This window comes from Borostomias antarcticus (genome assembly GCF_949987555.1).
Source record: "Borostomias antarcticus genome assembly, chromosome: 17".
In the NCBI taxonomy this organism is placed as follows: domain Eukaryota; kingdom Metazoa; phylum Chordata; class Actinopteri; order Stomiiformes; family Stomiidae; genus Borostomias; species Borostomias antarcticus.
The window spans coordinates 22,518,105-22,532,633 of NC_140250.1; the positions used below are offsets into that span (position 1 = coordinate 22,518,105).

At 50.5% G+C, this 14,529-nt stretch overlaps 1 protein-coding gene across 1 annotated transcript in view; it reads left to right on the forward strand.

Moving 5' to 3' along the window:
* Positions 1-14,529, forward strand: part of gli2a (GLI family zinc finger 2a) — a gene marked incomplete at both ends in the record, with an annotated part of 53,435 nt that overhangs the window by 14,188 nt on the left and 24,718 nt on the right. Inside the window, 1 exon segment of the mRNA XM_084452103.1 lies at positions 10,001-10,106. Coding sequence (XP_084308229.1) covers positions 10,001-10,106 — 106 coding nt within the window.

A 14,529-nucleotide genomic window follows, 5' to 3' on the forward strand; every position in this document is an offset into this window, starting at 1 on the left:
GCACATATGAGGGATCGTTCTATCCCTGCAATAACTTCAATCGGATTATAAACTTCTTCTTTTTTTTTTTTTTACAATATGTTTATTAGGATTTTGCAAAATACAAGTAAACAAAGACACATTTAAAAAAGAAAAAAAAAGAAAGAAGAGACAAAGGACAAAAAGGAACAAAAAATACAGGGAATATTTAAAGAAAATACTTAATTACACTGCTGCATCACTAGTACAACATGTCTTCGCACAGGTATTCAGTAAGAGAGGTGAACGGCACACTATGCATGTTGTTGCTGGTTGGGTACAGGGTTATTCACGGTGATCCAGAAATGGCTGCCATATATCAGAAAATGTATTAAGATTACCCATCATGCCATATCGAACCTTCTCCATAAGTAATATGCCAGTAAGCTCAGATAACCAGGTCTTAAACTGAGGCATTATCTGCAGATTATAAACTTTCACGTAATGGAGACATGCTGTATAAGTTGATCGTAACGCCGTCGAAGCGCTGTCGATTTTGTACAGCTGTAAAATTACGAAAGTATTTACAGCGAACCTGTCGGACCCTCTCGCCCCCGGTGGGGTCTCTGACCCCTCTACATCTGGAGGGCGCTAGATAGTTTCCAAAACATTTCCTCCCAGCTGATACTGGTACCACGCTGGCGTGTGTGCTTGCAGAGCTGCAGACAGTGCTGATGTATTGGGCTGTCTGTGAGCGCTCAGTGTTTGGGTAAGAGGATCTCTCTCGCCCGAGGGTCTCTCTACTCACACAAGCACTCCAGGAGAGACAACACAAAAAAGGAGCCAGTTTACTTGGCAGATCCTGAGGTTAGCCTTTTTAATTCATGCCATTGTTGACTCTGGGTGCCCTCCTCCGCGCCCCCTTCCCACCTCCCTCTCTCACCCTCTTCCACCCCTCTCTCCACTCCTTCTTCACTCCAGCGTGACGCGAGCCAGCCTGTTTATTTTCCTGGAGCTAGACCGGGGAGATTGGCAGAGCAGGGCTGCCATTTGATTTAGCGATTATTACCTATACAACCCCCCCCCCCACCCGCCCCCCCTTCCACACACACCTCCCTCACTCTACCTAACACACCCCAACCTTCAAACCTCTGCACCCCCCCAACCCCTCACCCCTAGGTCATCCAGAGCTCCACGGATACTGCCTAGCTTGTAAACTACTCCTCTGTCCAGGAACCTAGTAAACATCCAACAGCAAGAATGCACACCCATTGTCCAGGAAGAAAGAGAGGTCCTTAGCCCCCCCCCCCTTCTTCTCCGTGGTCCCCTTTCACACTGGGTTCCATGCTGGGCTATTGGACCCCCACCGCCCCCCCCCCCCCCACCCCCCGACTGCCCTCATATAAACCAACCAGGATGCTCTAATTAACAGCCTAATCTCCACTGGATCCTTCAGAAGAGAGAGGCAGGGAGGAAGGGAAGAAAGGAAGAGAAAGTTGTGGGGAGAGAGAGAGAGAGAGAGAGGGAACAAGGGAGATAGAGGGAGAGAGGGGGGGTAGAGAGCAGGAAGGAGATGAAGGAGAGAGGGAACGAGGGAGATAGAGGAAGAAAGAGAGAGAGAGAAGGAGAGAGAGGGGGGGGGGAGGGAAATGCCACAGTTCATTATCTATGTGGTTAGAGGGCTTTGACACTGGTGGTGTGAGGCATTGCAGTGAAAACGCTATAAAATCAAGGCCCCGAATAAATCATCCGACTGTCTCTGTGTGGGACGGATCTGTGGCCGGCTCTGCCTCTTTAGGGCCGGCCAACTTGGGGTTTTTTAATGTACGTGTGACGTTGGTTCGTAAAGTTTACAGAGCCCAACTAACTACTGTCGCGCTATTCAGACCGCTCGGGCGTGTCTGATTCACACAAGGACCAACATTTGGTTTGCAGTTCAGTTGCACGCCGTAGTCAGACCACAACAGACAACGAGAGACGTTAATTTAAACAGCAGTGTTCAACTGTCAGGATTCAACTTTAAGGTTAGCAAGCGCGGTTCTGTTGTACGTTCTGTGGCGGTTCCCAGCAGAACTTCACAAAATGAAGGGCCCGAGTGAGAGAACCAGGAGGGTCCGGTCGGCTTGTCTGACTGCTCAGACCCCGTAAAAATAAAAAAAACACACCTGAGAACGCACCAATCACACGGAGGCTCTCCAAGCCCGTGCAGCTGTTCCTCATTAGTGATTTTAAAACAAATTCCCAAAGTGAGATAGTTTTCCAAGAGAATTCCCTGGAGTGAGAGGCCAGGCTGCGAGAAGGGGAATGTGGTCCTTGTGTTCTGTGTAAGCGGGCTGCTGGTATCTTCTCATCTTATCGTGATAGATGACCCAGACACAGAGGCCCGGCTCTAAAGGTGTTCTGCCCTCCCTGCGCTGGACCATGACTGAGAGTTACAGTGTGCCGTTATGAAGCTGTAGTGGAAGTTCTGAAATACACGTCTCAAGTCCAGAAACCACATGTGGTGATGTGGAACTAGAAGTTAGACATGCAATTACAAGATGTTATATGTAGATAGTCCCCATATATGGAAGTGTTACAAAAAAAGATTCAGAAACTTCCTTAGAATAGCTATCTGGGATAATGTGAGGCTGGAAAGACATTGTTCAAACATAAAATTGCTGTGTATCGTCCCCTAAATATAGCTACGCGTTTACAGACCCCTGTGTGGCAGTTTGATGGAGTCCAGGCCGGTCTCGTCCCAAAGACACTCTCCAGCCCCCCCCCCCCCCCCCCGCGATAGAGTCAGAGGCCCAGAACGCAAGTTCCCCGGAGGGGGGCTCACCCCAGGGTGACCCCCAGCCGAGACTAGTCTCAGATTGATGTGCATGGGGCCTAGTCCCACGCATTGTCCCCCCCCCCATCCCTTGCCCCCTGTCCCCCACACTCTCTCTCCCCCCACCCCCCCACCCCCTTCTCCCTTTAAAGACGACTCTTTTAGTGGCGTGGGTGAGGGGCGTGCTGAGTTAGCGCTGACCATTCCGTCATCGGGCGGTGAGGACGCCCTTTGTGCGAGCTGGCGGCTTTTCTATCAGCTGTGACTCAAGGTCTGGGGGTCGAGCGACAGACAGAGAGCCTGGTTGTTGTGCTGTTGAGTTTCCCGGGGGTTTTGATGCGAAGGGAGATTTGATGCGGTCAGCATTGTAGCAAGATACCCGGTCAGTGCGTTACTGTAGCAATGTCAGACGTCAAGACGTCAAAAATAGCTGGACACGTGACAGGACCAAAACTCAAAACATGAACTCATTCGTCAGAGAGCATCGCATATAGGATTTACTTATCTCGCGTAATCTTAATTCTCCAGACCAGCCCATTCTCCCTTATCTGCTGTAGTGATACAAGCCTTTGTGCTCTGTGAGGTAATGGCCTAATCTGGCCCACACCTGCGTGCTAAGCAGCGCTGTTAGGAGAGCAGGTGATACATCAGACTGCTGTCAGGTAGCCGATTATCCCAACGGCTCATCACTCTTACAGAGACCCCCAGACCCCCAGACCCTCACCCTGGATTTGCCCCCCCCCCCCCCCCCCCAGGCTGACCCACACGCTACCAGCAAGCTAGCTGTGCCAGAGCTACTCTGTAAACATGCTAACAGCAGGCTAGCAGCACCACTGGCTATCTGGGCCTGAGCTAGGTTGATTAAGCTAGCTTAATGTATGACAGCATGCTAACAGCACTAGCTAGCTAGCCTGGAGGCAGGCGCTAATCGTGCACCACAGAGCCACTCGGCTCCTGGTGCCTGGTTCTGCTCTCGGCTGGGTGATGCATGGCGGTCGTTAGCCTAAGATCCCCAGACACGTCTGCCCGGCGCTGATAGCCACTCCCCCCTCACGGCCCGGGTCCCCTGGCCCCTGAACGGAGGCCCTACCGCTGGCTCCTCTGGTGTTAAAGAGCTAAGGTCCTGGGACCGCGGGGGCCTGAGGACAATTAGCAGAGCCAGTCCAGCACCTTTAACCGAGGCGATGCATCACGCTGACTCCGGGTTCGGGGGGGTGGGCCGGCGGCGCTGCGAGGGGACCGGGCGAGGCCCGGCTGGATGTTTGACTGAGACGGATCACAGCAGAGAGAAGCCAGCTGGGCCCGGTTCTGTAAACATGCACAGGAAAGGCTCTCGAGATCCCCACTCTCAACGCTGATGGAGATTGCACACATCTGGGGGTGCCCATGGCAACGGGACATAAACACAGCCCTGGCCCTAGCAGCCAGCACTAGCACTTACAGTGTGGTACACACACACACACACACAATTGTGTGCACTCATAACACACACCCAATCCAAGTCCATTTATAGTGACTTTCAAGCTCAGTTTAGAAATACTCACACTGATGTCCTGGCAGCTCCCTTTAACATCAGTTAGCACATCCCAAGAATCTCATATACTGTTGGAGATCCTGTTATTACATTCAAGATGAATCATCGTAAAGAGATGACTGCACATGGCTGCAATCTAACTCCCTCCATAAGGTTTCAGAGAGCTCACACTGTACCGTGTGTGAGCCAGCTTTTATACCGGGCCTAATGGACATTGTTCCATTTCAGGCATAAACATCTTATTTCCTTAATGTACTATAAAAGGTTACAGGACTTCAAAGCAAGACCATACCCACCACATCACAGAGTCTGCTCCAAAACCCCAGTAAGCTTAGATTTAATGTTTCAATTTTCAGGAGGTGAGGGGGGGTTAATGTGAACACTGTTTCTCAGCCTTGCAGCCATTACGTAATCGGACAAAAGGAGATTATGAATGCCTTAATGAATTTCCGTTCCGTCAGGTGTTGCAAGGGAGACCCGATCTAATCCACTTTTACCCCTCCCCCCCCCCGAAATCCCCCTATCAATAAAAGCGGTATCGTTTTACCAAGCCCCCGAGGGGTGTCAAAGAGAAAAAAGTGACGGTCTTAATGCGTCCTTTCAGAGACGCTGGTGGTTTCGTGCTTTGCAGTAAAGCTCCTAATCCCGCAGTCTCCGGGACTAACGCACGCCTCGGGCAGAAGCAGGAGCTCTGAGCAAACTGGGCCTGCAGGTTACAGCGTTGCTTGAGGATCAGGGCTGAACACACAGAAGTGTTAATCTGCTCCGTGCAGGGCAGAGTGTAGAGGCTGGCTGGGTGTTAGGACTATAGGACGACCTCCGTTTTTTTATTTCTACTGAACTTCGTTGTAACAAATTGCGTTCCGCCGAAAGCGGTCTAACGTCACCAATGTCACAGGCCGGCGCTTCTCAAAGCGTGCACTGAAGGACGACCGTGACTGTGTGCGTGCGTGTGTGTGTGTGTGCGTGTCGTTGGCATGGTGTTGTGTAGTTAGGACCCCATCCAGCTTATTCTGCTGGAATTTCCTGTCTGAGACTAGCTCCCCAACCCCGCCCCCAACTCCGCCCCCCCCTCACCCCCACCCACGCCCCCCTCTACCCCACGCCCCCCCCCCCCCCTCCCCCACACTCCCCTTGCTCCGTCTTCCTCGGAGCGAGACAGAAAAGCTGCTTTAATTACCCAAACCCGGGTTCGGTCTCTCAGGATATTGTTATTACCACAGAGTACTTCCTCCGAGGATGAGCCTCTCCTCCACTCTCCACTTCAGCCTGGCTGGCCCTGATCTCAGGCTGCGTTTGGACATGAACAGGCAGTCCCCCCCCCCACCATCCTCGTGTGTGTGTGCGTGCGTGTGTGTGTGTGCGTGCTTTGAGCCTGACCGTGCCCCTGTGTTAATGTCTAACACCTGGCATTGTCTTTAGGGGGAGATCAAACCCGGCTTAAGACCCAAACAAAAAAGAGAAGATGGCCGGTTCTCACAGGTCTCTTCCAGGATGTTTGGATCATCCCGGGCCGTATTATGGGGGTTAGAAGCAATAATATTTGTGAGAGCGTCGCCAGCCGACGTGTTATGATGGAGGACTTCTAAAGGCCCCGGGAGCACACAGATATGTACCTGAACGCAAACAAACGCAGTCCGTCCCCTGAGGCGAATCCAGCCGGGCCGATTAGCGCCCGAGATAAAAGCCAGGCCCCCGAAGCGACAAGGAGCCGCTTCATGGAGACTGAGGTAGACGCCGAGGTGAGCGTCCCGGCCGCTAAACCCCGGGCCGCTAACCGTAACCGCCTGCAGGGGGAAGTGCGCGGAGGCCGAGGTCCGCCTGCGCTGAGAGGAGCTGTGTGCCCTGCTCATCCACGCCGGGCAAACACAGCTCTTTTACAAACCAGCGCAAATATTTGCAGGAGGACAGAAGACAAACAAGTGTTTGCAAGGTCGTAGTGGAGGAGTCGCTGGTGCGCACGTGCAATTCAAGCCATTTTATTATTATTACTATTATTATTATTATTATTAGTAGTAGTAGTAGTAGTATTAGTATTAGTATTATACGTATTATTATATTTTATATATTTATTTATTTTTAATTTTACTATTATTATTATTATTTTAATTTTATTTATTTTATTTTTATTTTTATTTTTTTATGTGCGGGTGAAAGACTAACATTTCGATGTTAGTTACTGTATATCTTCATCAGAGTCATAATGTTCATTACAAGAGTCATTATGACTCATATATATTCTATGATGAAGATGTAACTAACATTCAAACGTTAGTCTTTTTAAACTATAGTCCTCCTGAGAGGCACCGATCTGCCCACAGAAGCAGAGGCCCGACGACGACACCTTCTTGTTCACACATGTTCACACAGGTATTTCCTTCAGTGAAAACCGATGTGAATATCGAAAGAGAAGTCAGAAATCAGTACGCTGTGTGTACTGTGAGTTGTGTGTAGCATTAGCAGAAAAAAAAAAAAGATCAAGCCGCGACTGTGACCGCTGTGTGTAACGCTCGTACAGCAGCTCTGTGGCAGGTGTGAGCGCTACTGTCAGCGCTCCCCAAGACTGATGTGCGTGCCAGGTCCGGGCCGGCGTATTTCTGCATCGCCGCGTTCCCGTGGGGCTCCGTAAATCAGGTAAACGTCCCCGCGGAGCCTCCCGGGTACCTGCCCGTCGCTGTCCTGCTCGCCCGGGAAACAATGCAGCTGTCCGGGTGATGGAGAGACCTGCTAAGCCTCTCCCCCACCTCCACCTCCGCCGGCCCGGGTCTGGCGCTGTCTCAATCGGGCCTCTCCCACCCTCCTGGGCCTCTTGGGAAGAGGTGGGGGGGTTAGGGGGTGTGGGCGTGGGGCGTGGGCGTGCGTGAGACGTGAATTCCGAGACCGGCGTCCCCAGACTTTTTTTTTGGTCAACAATTCCCCCCTCCAGGCTTTTTCGGGCCCACCGACATCTCCTTGACCCGTGCCCCGCCCCACTCTCGGTCCACCCTCTCCGCCCCCCCCCCACCCCCAACTTCACCAATCCCTCAAGCCCCTCGAGGGCGGGGCGTGCCATCCGGGCAGAGGGGGCCCGCGTTTGAATGGAGCTGGATCTTCTGCCCACTCTCCTTTTCCTCATTTCTTTTCTTTTTTCTTTTCTTTCTTTTTTTTTACGGGGAGCCCCTCTTTCACTTTGTGATGTACAACTTGACTTGTAAGTGTTTCTCCGTCCCACACAAAAGAGAGGGGGGCCTTGCTGGCAGTCGTCCAGCCCCAGACAGCCTCACACAGACATGAGGCCCTGTCTGTACACTTCTAAAGAGAAGAAGACAAGAAGAGTTTTCACTGACGCTGACTTGACATTGAGATTCCGAGACCCCCCCCCCCCCCCTGCTCTTTTTGTGTTTTTACAGTCGTGCTCTCGGCCTCTCAGGTGTGTTATAGACATCATGTCGTCAAGGACTAAGACACAGAGCAGATGTAACATTTCTTTCATGGAGAATAGTCAGCTGGTAAACAAATTCCTCGCAAGTCAACCGTGATGCAGTTAAAAACACAGTTCACAAGCCGAGGGGGGAATCACTAACTTTGACTGCGCATTTGCCTGTCACACCATTGCCCTCAGAGAAAGGTATGATAACAACCGGTAGGCAATCATTCCAACAATAGACTCAATCAGGGCTAAGTACCTGTAATGTTGGGCTTTGTGTCTGCCATCATCCCAAAAATAACATTCTGTATCCCGCTCTGGCCTGCGGGCACAATCCTATTACCCGGGCATGTTTTCATAGCTATGGTTTCTGAAGGCTTTGTGCTGTGTGATGAAGATAAGCACATCTCAAACACGGGAGGTGAGAAGAAGAAACCTGTGTTTTGAGAAAGTGGTCCAGAACCGCGGCTTCAAACAGACCACCGTTCTGTGGTGGGTGTACAGTAGCTCCCCGGCTGCCACCGGTAAACTCTGGCGATCGCCGACGTGTACACGTGTATCTCCGTGTATAGCCTCGCCTCGGCACCGTCAAAACCCCGCCCCGGCCCTCCCTCCACAGTAGAGAACCTCTACGCGGAGATAATGATCTGATCCCCACCCCCCCACCCCCTCACCCTGATCCTTAACCTTTAACCCCGGTGGTCTCTGCTCCCAGGTCACCTCTGACTCACTGAGCCATATGATGCCCAAAGAATTCTAATGCAGGGCCAGAGATCAACTGGGGGGATTCTCTCTTTCTCTCTCTCTCTCTCTCTCTCTCTCTCTCTCTCTCTCTCTCTCTCTCTATCTCTCTCTCTCTCTCTGACACATAATCTCTCTGTCGCTCTCTCTTTCTCTCTCTCTCTCTCTCTCTCTATCTCTCTCTCTCTGACACATAATCTTTCTGTCGCTCTCTCTTTCTCTCTCTCTCTCTCTCTCTCTCTCTCTCTCTCTCTCTCTCTCTCTCTCTCTCTCTCTCTCTCTCTCTCTCTCTGACACATAATCTTTCTGTCGCTCTCTCTCTCTCTCTCTCTCTCTCTCTCTCTCTCTCTCTCTCTTTCTCTCTCTCTGTCTCTCTCTTCCTCGCCGCAGCGCACAAACACACTAGGCTGCGTCCAGCTAAGGAGACCCTGGATGACCCTGTCGTTTATGGAGTCAATCTGACCTATTGTTTGGAATTGGCTGAATAAGCTCTTTGATTTGGTTCCCCATACACATATAAAAAATGTTTTTTTGTGGAAAACAAAGAAGTGGATCCAACCTGCTGTATGGTGGTTCGACGAGGAGATATCCTGTCGGTAACTTTATAAACTGTTTGAATCTGAGACTAATGACGGTGATGAACGGTGTTCTGGTGTAGTTCTTTAACTAGACTTCCCTTAGGCTATCAACCTTTTTATTGCAGGAAATTGCTGATTTGAGCATTTTTTCGGGGTCTCTCACATAAAAAAACACAATCATTATGTTACATTTTCCCCATTAGGGACAGCAGGTTAGTAATGGACACCACAGACAGACTGGAAGTGCCTGATTACTGCAGCGCTACGGAAACTGTTAACAGTCCAGTTTCACCTCCTGCTGTGTGGCTCTGATGAACCAGGCCGTCGGCAGATCCAGTCAAACCCCCGACCCGTCAGCCCGTAGCTGAACTAACATTGTGAAGTCTTGAAGGGGTGGATGAGGCTCTTGTCCTGGATCATATATAATAGAATACTAATATGCATTTATCATTATGCAGAAGCACGAGATGGATCTGAACCCGGGGTGCCGAGTGGGAGGGGGGTTGACGTTGTCATTTCTCATTTCGGTTGCCGCTTCTGTTGTTAGGTGCACTTCCTCGTGGTCTTCCCTGACACCACCCCCTCCCCCTCCTCCCCCGACCGCCCCCCCCCCCCCCCGCCCCCCACGGCTTCTCCTACCCTCCCAGTTCAAAGGCTGCCTGGCTGCTTGTCTTTGTCAAAGGCTCAGTGTGATCCCTCTCATGTCGGAGATGTAGGATTCCTCAGGATCACTTTGATTATTTATTTATGACTCCCCCTCCTGTGTGATAGTGCCAATATTTGACACAAAATTGTGCGGCCTGCTCTGAGATTCACGTCCACTGCTGTATTGTAGCTTTAGCTTTTTCCTTTTCTACTTTGAAATATTGAATTTGAAAGTTTTATTTGAAGTCCTTCTCTTTTTTCCTCTCCCTCCCTCCCTCCCTCCCTCCATCCCTCTCCACCTCTTTTTCCTTCCTCTCTCCTAGGACCTCACCACCTCTTCCCAACCTTCCACACCCCCATACCCATCGACATGCGCCATCATGAGGGGAGGTACACCTACGAGCCGCACCCCCTCCACGCCATGCACGGGTGAGTACCGCCACGTTGCCTTGAACCTCACCGCCAAGTGACAGCTCAAGGTCACAGTTCACTTGAAGTGAAGTTCCAGCCAAATATCACATTCTTTGGTGCTGATTTCACCTTGGGAGGTGGAATTCTGTCTTCACAAAAACAACATACTGGATAAATTATGATACGTTTTATTATATTCGAACCATCTCAGATATTTGCCAACCGTAGTATAATAGCACAGGTATAAGCTGCCAGCGCAGGTTGGGAATGTTGGATACTTCACAAAGGTCTCAGAAACAGATGAGCCCTCAGGTAACGAGATACGGTGCGAGCCATCGGGTCGTCCATCACCTGCGGGAGCTTCCTCGCGCTCTCTCTCTCCTCAGAAGCTGCCAGAGGGAGACGCTCTCTCTCTCTCCGCTCCCCCGTCAAATATGTGTGAGACTGGGGAGAACAGAGGGGGAGAGAGGAGCCAGTTTAGCACCGGTACAGCAGAATGTTAACGTTTCCTCTGGAACCGTAGCCCTCCCTCCCCCCCGCGTCCTCACTTTTTGACGGTGTGGGACTTGGATGACGGCGCTGGCATGGTCCAGGGAGCCGGGGAGGCCTGCCAGCACACATCCTCTTCCTATTACAGGAGCTCTACCGAGACAGATCCATCACACACACCCAGACCCCATATGAAAATAATAGAGAAACATTGTAATTTATACGACTTTTATGTTCTACCGACAGCTTGGAATTAATAAGAATAGGATTTTTATGTTGTACCGACAGCTTAGAATTGAAAAGAAACACATGAGATACAGTTATTATATTTGTATAGGAAAGTGGCCACTGTCATGATGAAGATCTGTCATGATGTAGGAGGCATACTGTATAAGATATACACACATACTATAAGATTCTGAGTATATCGTTTTCATATGGGACACTAGGACAGATGGACACACACACACACACATACGCACACACACACACACACACACTGTACAAATACAGATTGGTGTATCAACTAACAGACAAGCGGCAGATACTGTACATACACACACACACACACACACACACACAGAGGGATCAGTTGACAGGCTGGCAGACTTATTTTGCTCCTTAATTTTGCTGTTTGTGTTACTCTATCTCTGTTCAATCTACACTTAGTCACTGGCTCATTTGTTTGCTCACACTCCACTTTATTTGTTGTTACTAGAAAGTTTGGACTGCTTAACATTGCTGTACCTGTGCTTATCACCAAACCCACAAACGGGGAGGTAGGAGTCAAAATCAATAGGTTTGTAGGTATAGCTGTGTTTCATTTAAATTCAAAGATGTGATAGAGATCCGCACTGGGAAGGCCGAGCTATTCATCACCAGCCAGCGCAGGAAGGCTTGGGGGACAGCGTCCGCACGCTGGCTGTCCTGATTAATGTGATGTGGTCCTGACAGTGCTCCCCTAATTCATCAAGACCCCGATCTAGATGTCCTCCTCTCTGCCTGCGCCAAAATCCCCCCTAATTACCGCCGCGTTGTTCTGCAAATTCAGTTACGGGGCTGTCGGCGTCGCCGAGCGGCCGTGCGGCGTTTTGTTACCTAGTCCCCGCGGAGCGTCGGGGGTCCTCTTCCTGTCTGCCTGGACACGTCGTCTCCTCGCTGGGCCCCTTCGTCACTGTTAGCATGTAGCGTAATGAGGAGACGGGTCGCTCTGTCAGGGCTGTCATCGGCAGAGCGAGCTAACAGACGCGGCTCGGGCGCCTACGCCGCTACGATAGCGGGCTGACAGGGAAGCTAGAGGAAGAGGGCTTTGTTCTGTTGTTCTGTCCACCTATTCTTGTCCACCTATTTTTACTGAATTAATATATGTTTCTATATATATATATATATATATCTGGCCTGGGATTGAAAGCTTCGGGCTTCTGTTCCACATCTGCTCCAACCTCGGGACTACTGTGGAACCTAGTACCCTACTGTAGAACCTAGTACCCGACTGTAGAACCTAGTACCCTAGTGTAGAACCTAGTCCCCGACTGTAGAACCTAGTACCCTAGTGTAGAACCTAGTACCCGACTGTAGAACCTAGTACCCTACAGTAGAACCTAGTACCCGACTGTAGAACCTAGTACCCTACTGTAGAACCTAGTACCCTTGCATTTCCGAGTCTGAAGCGAAGTGCGTTTGTGCTGAAGAGCAGCGGGCATCAGTGTGCGCCTACAGTACCAGCGCAGGGAGACGGCCGCGATGCCAACATGTTTGAGGGGGTAATTAGTGTCCAAAATCCAGCCTTCCGTTCCCAGAACCTCAACGACAACACAACGGATGAGAAAAACAGATCCGCACTCGTTCCCTGGCCGGTATTTAGGCTTTTCGGGAGGCTGTTTAGAGGGGGGGGGGGCAATTGCAGCATTGAAATCCCAAGGTTTGTGCCCAAGGTTTTCGTGTGGCTATGCTTTGGCCTGCTCCGCCCATCTACACAAACAGATGTGGTCCAGCTTACCAGGCAATCAGTCTGCTCTAGACCAGGCCTGGAATGTGTTGATTAAATGGAGTTTCCAGATCAGCCGTTTGAGTTTTTGTCCTTGTTTGGTTAGGTTAAGCAAGGGACAGAGACAGATGGTTCACGAGGGTGCTGATTGGCTGTCAGGGTGTTCTTATGCTATGTCATGTTAGCTCCAGCCTTGCCTCAGACCTTGATGGGAGGATTTAAATGTTCCTGTGAATTACTGCCAGGAATGTATTCATACAAAGGACAGCAGCAGGTAGCTATCCATCACGCCACTGAAAATCAATAGCTGGGAAAAAAAAAAAGATTTATCTCACGCCCTAAACATGATTTGCAGATGCGCGGAGAACATGTTATTTCATGGTGATGAAGCAGGATAATAGATAACTGCCTACCATCCAGACCTACATCTTATCATGTTTCACACCACAACTGGACTGCGTGTTTCTAGGATATCCTTTTGTCTGTACACAGAGGGCCTCTTTTTTTCCCGACTAGTTTATCACGCTGGGGTCCAAATCCTCCACATCCTGATGAAGGGACCCAAAAACAACAGGGGTACGAGCTGACCGCGGCCCCTGTGGGGGTAGGGGCTGATTTATCTCCCGACGGTGCGGCTGCCCAGAAGTACAGACGAGAGAGAGAGTGTGTCATGTCATCATTCATCTACTGAGCCAGAAGGGAACATGCCAGAGAGGCTGCAGTAATACTAACTGCTTGGCGGGCCAGGCAGGGAATGAGGCAGGCAGATAGACAGGTAGACAGACAGGTAGACAGACAGGAAGACAGACAGACAGACAGACAGACAGACAGACAGACAGACAGACAGACAGACAGACAGGACAGCAGGTAGACAGATCAACAGGTTGTCTGGCAAGGCAGGCAAACAAGCAGATGGTAATAGTAGAACTAGTAGTAGTAGGTACTCAATTTCTACCCTGGGGGAGAAATTGCACAAATAGACTTGCAAACAAGAGATCCTACAGTAGCCGACGCATACAGAAACCCCGGGTATGAATCACGGACTACACAATGGATACACAGGTCACTTTATTCACTCACACGCTTTCATTAGAAGCCCAACAAGCAACACCTTGTCTGGATCACACACGAGGGATCGGACAAAGGGAGGGCAGAGCAGGACGAGCGTGTAATCACGCCGCCGAGCAAACAACAATTACCTAAAATGGACGTGTGTTGTCGTTTTTAGCGGAGACTGGAATCACTCTCTCCCTCTCGCCCCGCGCCAAGACAAGGAGACGGGAGATAAAGAGCCGACTGTACGTCTGTCCCCCCAGCCATCCCGCTCGGGGAGAGCCACCCATGCTGCTGCCGTGATGAAGCCGTGTTTAAAATGACAGGCCCCGGCGAGGGGGAGAGACGCCCCCACCACCCCCCCGCGCCCCGCACCCCCACCGTGACTAAAACCTGAGGAAAAACACTTCAAGTAACGTCTTGTCAGAAAGAGGGCGGATCGACAAGTCTTCAATAATAGTAGCTGTCAAGAGACGCCTAGTATTTGTAGCCTCCTGACAGGCAAGGTAGTAAATTTCACCTTATTATCAGGGACGGGAACACGCAGCAGCAGGCAGGGTGATTTTCCATGCCCACGGTGCATGTTGACATGCTGTGGCTGTTAGCCTGGGGTACAGCTTTCTTGATAGAGGTGAATCGGCAACTCTGGATACACGGAATTGTTTGATAGGGAGCTTCATAAGAATCAAATTCACAAATCTGTAGTTACACGTGCGAGTTGTTACCTCTGCCTCAACGACCGCCGGGGTGAGAGGGTATGTTTTTGGTCGTGGGTGTTGGTTGGTTTGTTAGTTTTTTTAGCAGGATTACACAAAATACTACTGCTAATACTACTGATTTTCACTAAACTCGGTGGAGGGGTGTAGCATGAGCCAACTTGGAGTAGATCCGAATCATTGGGTGGATCCACGA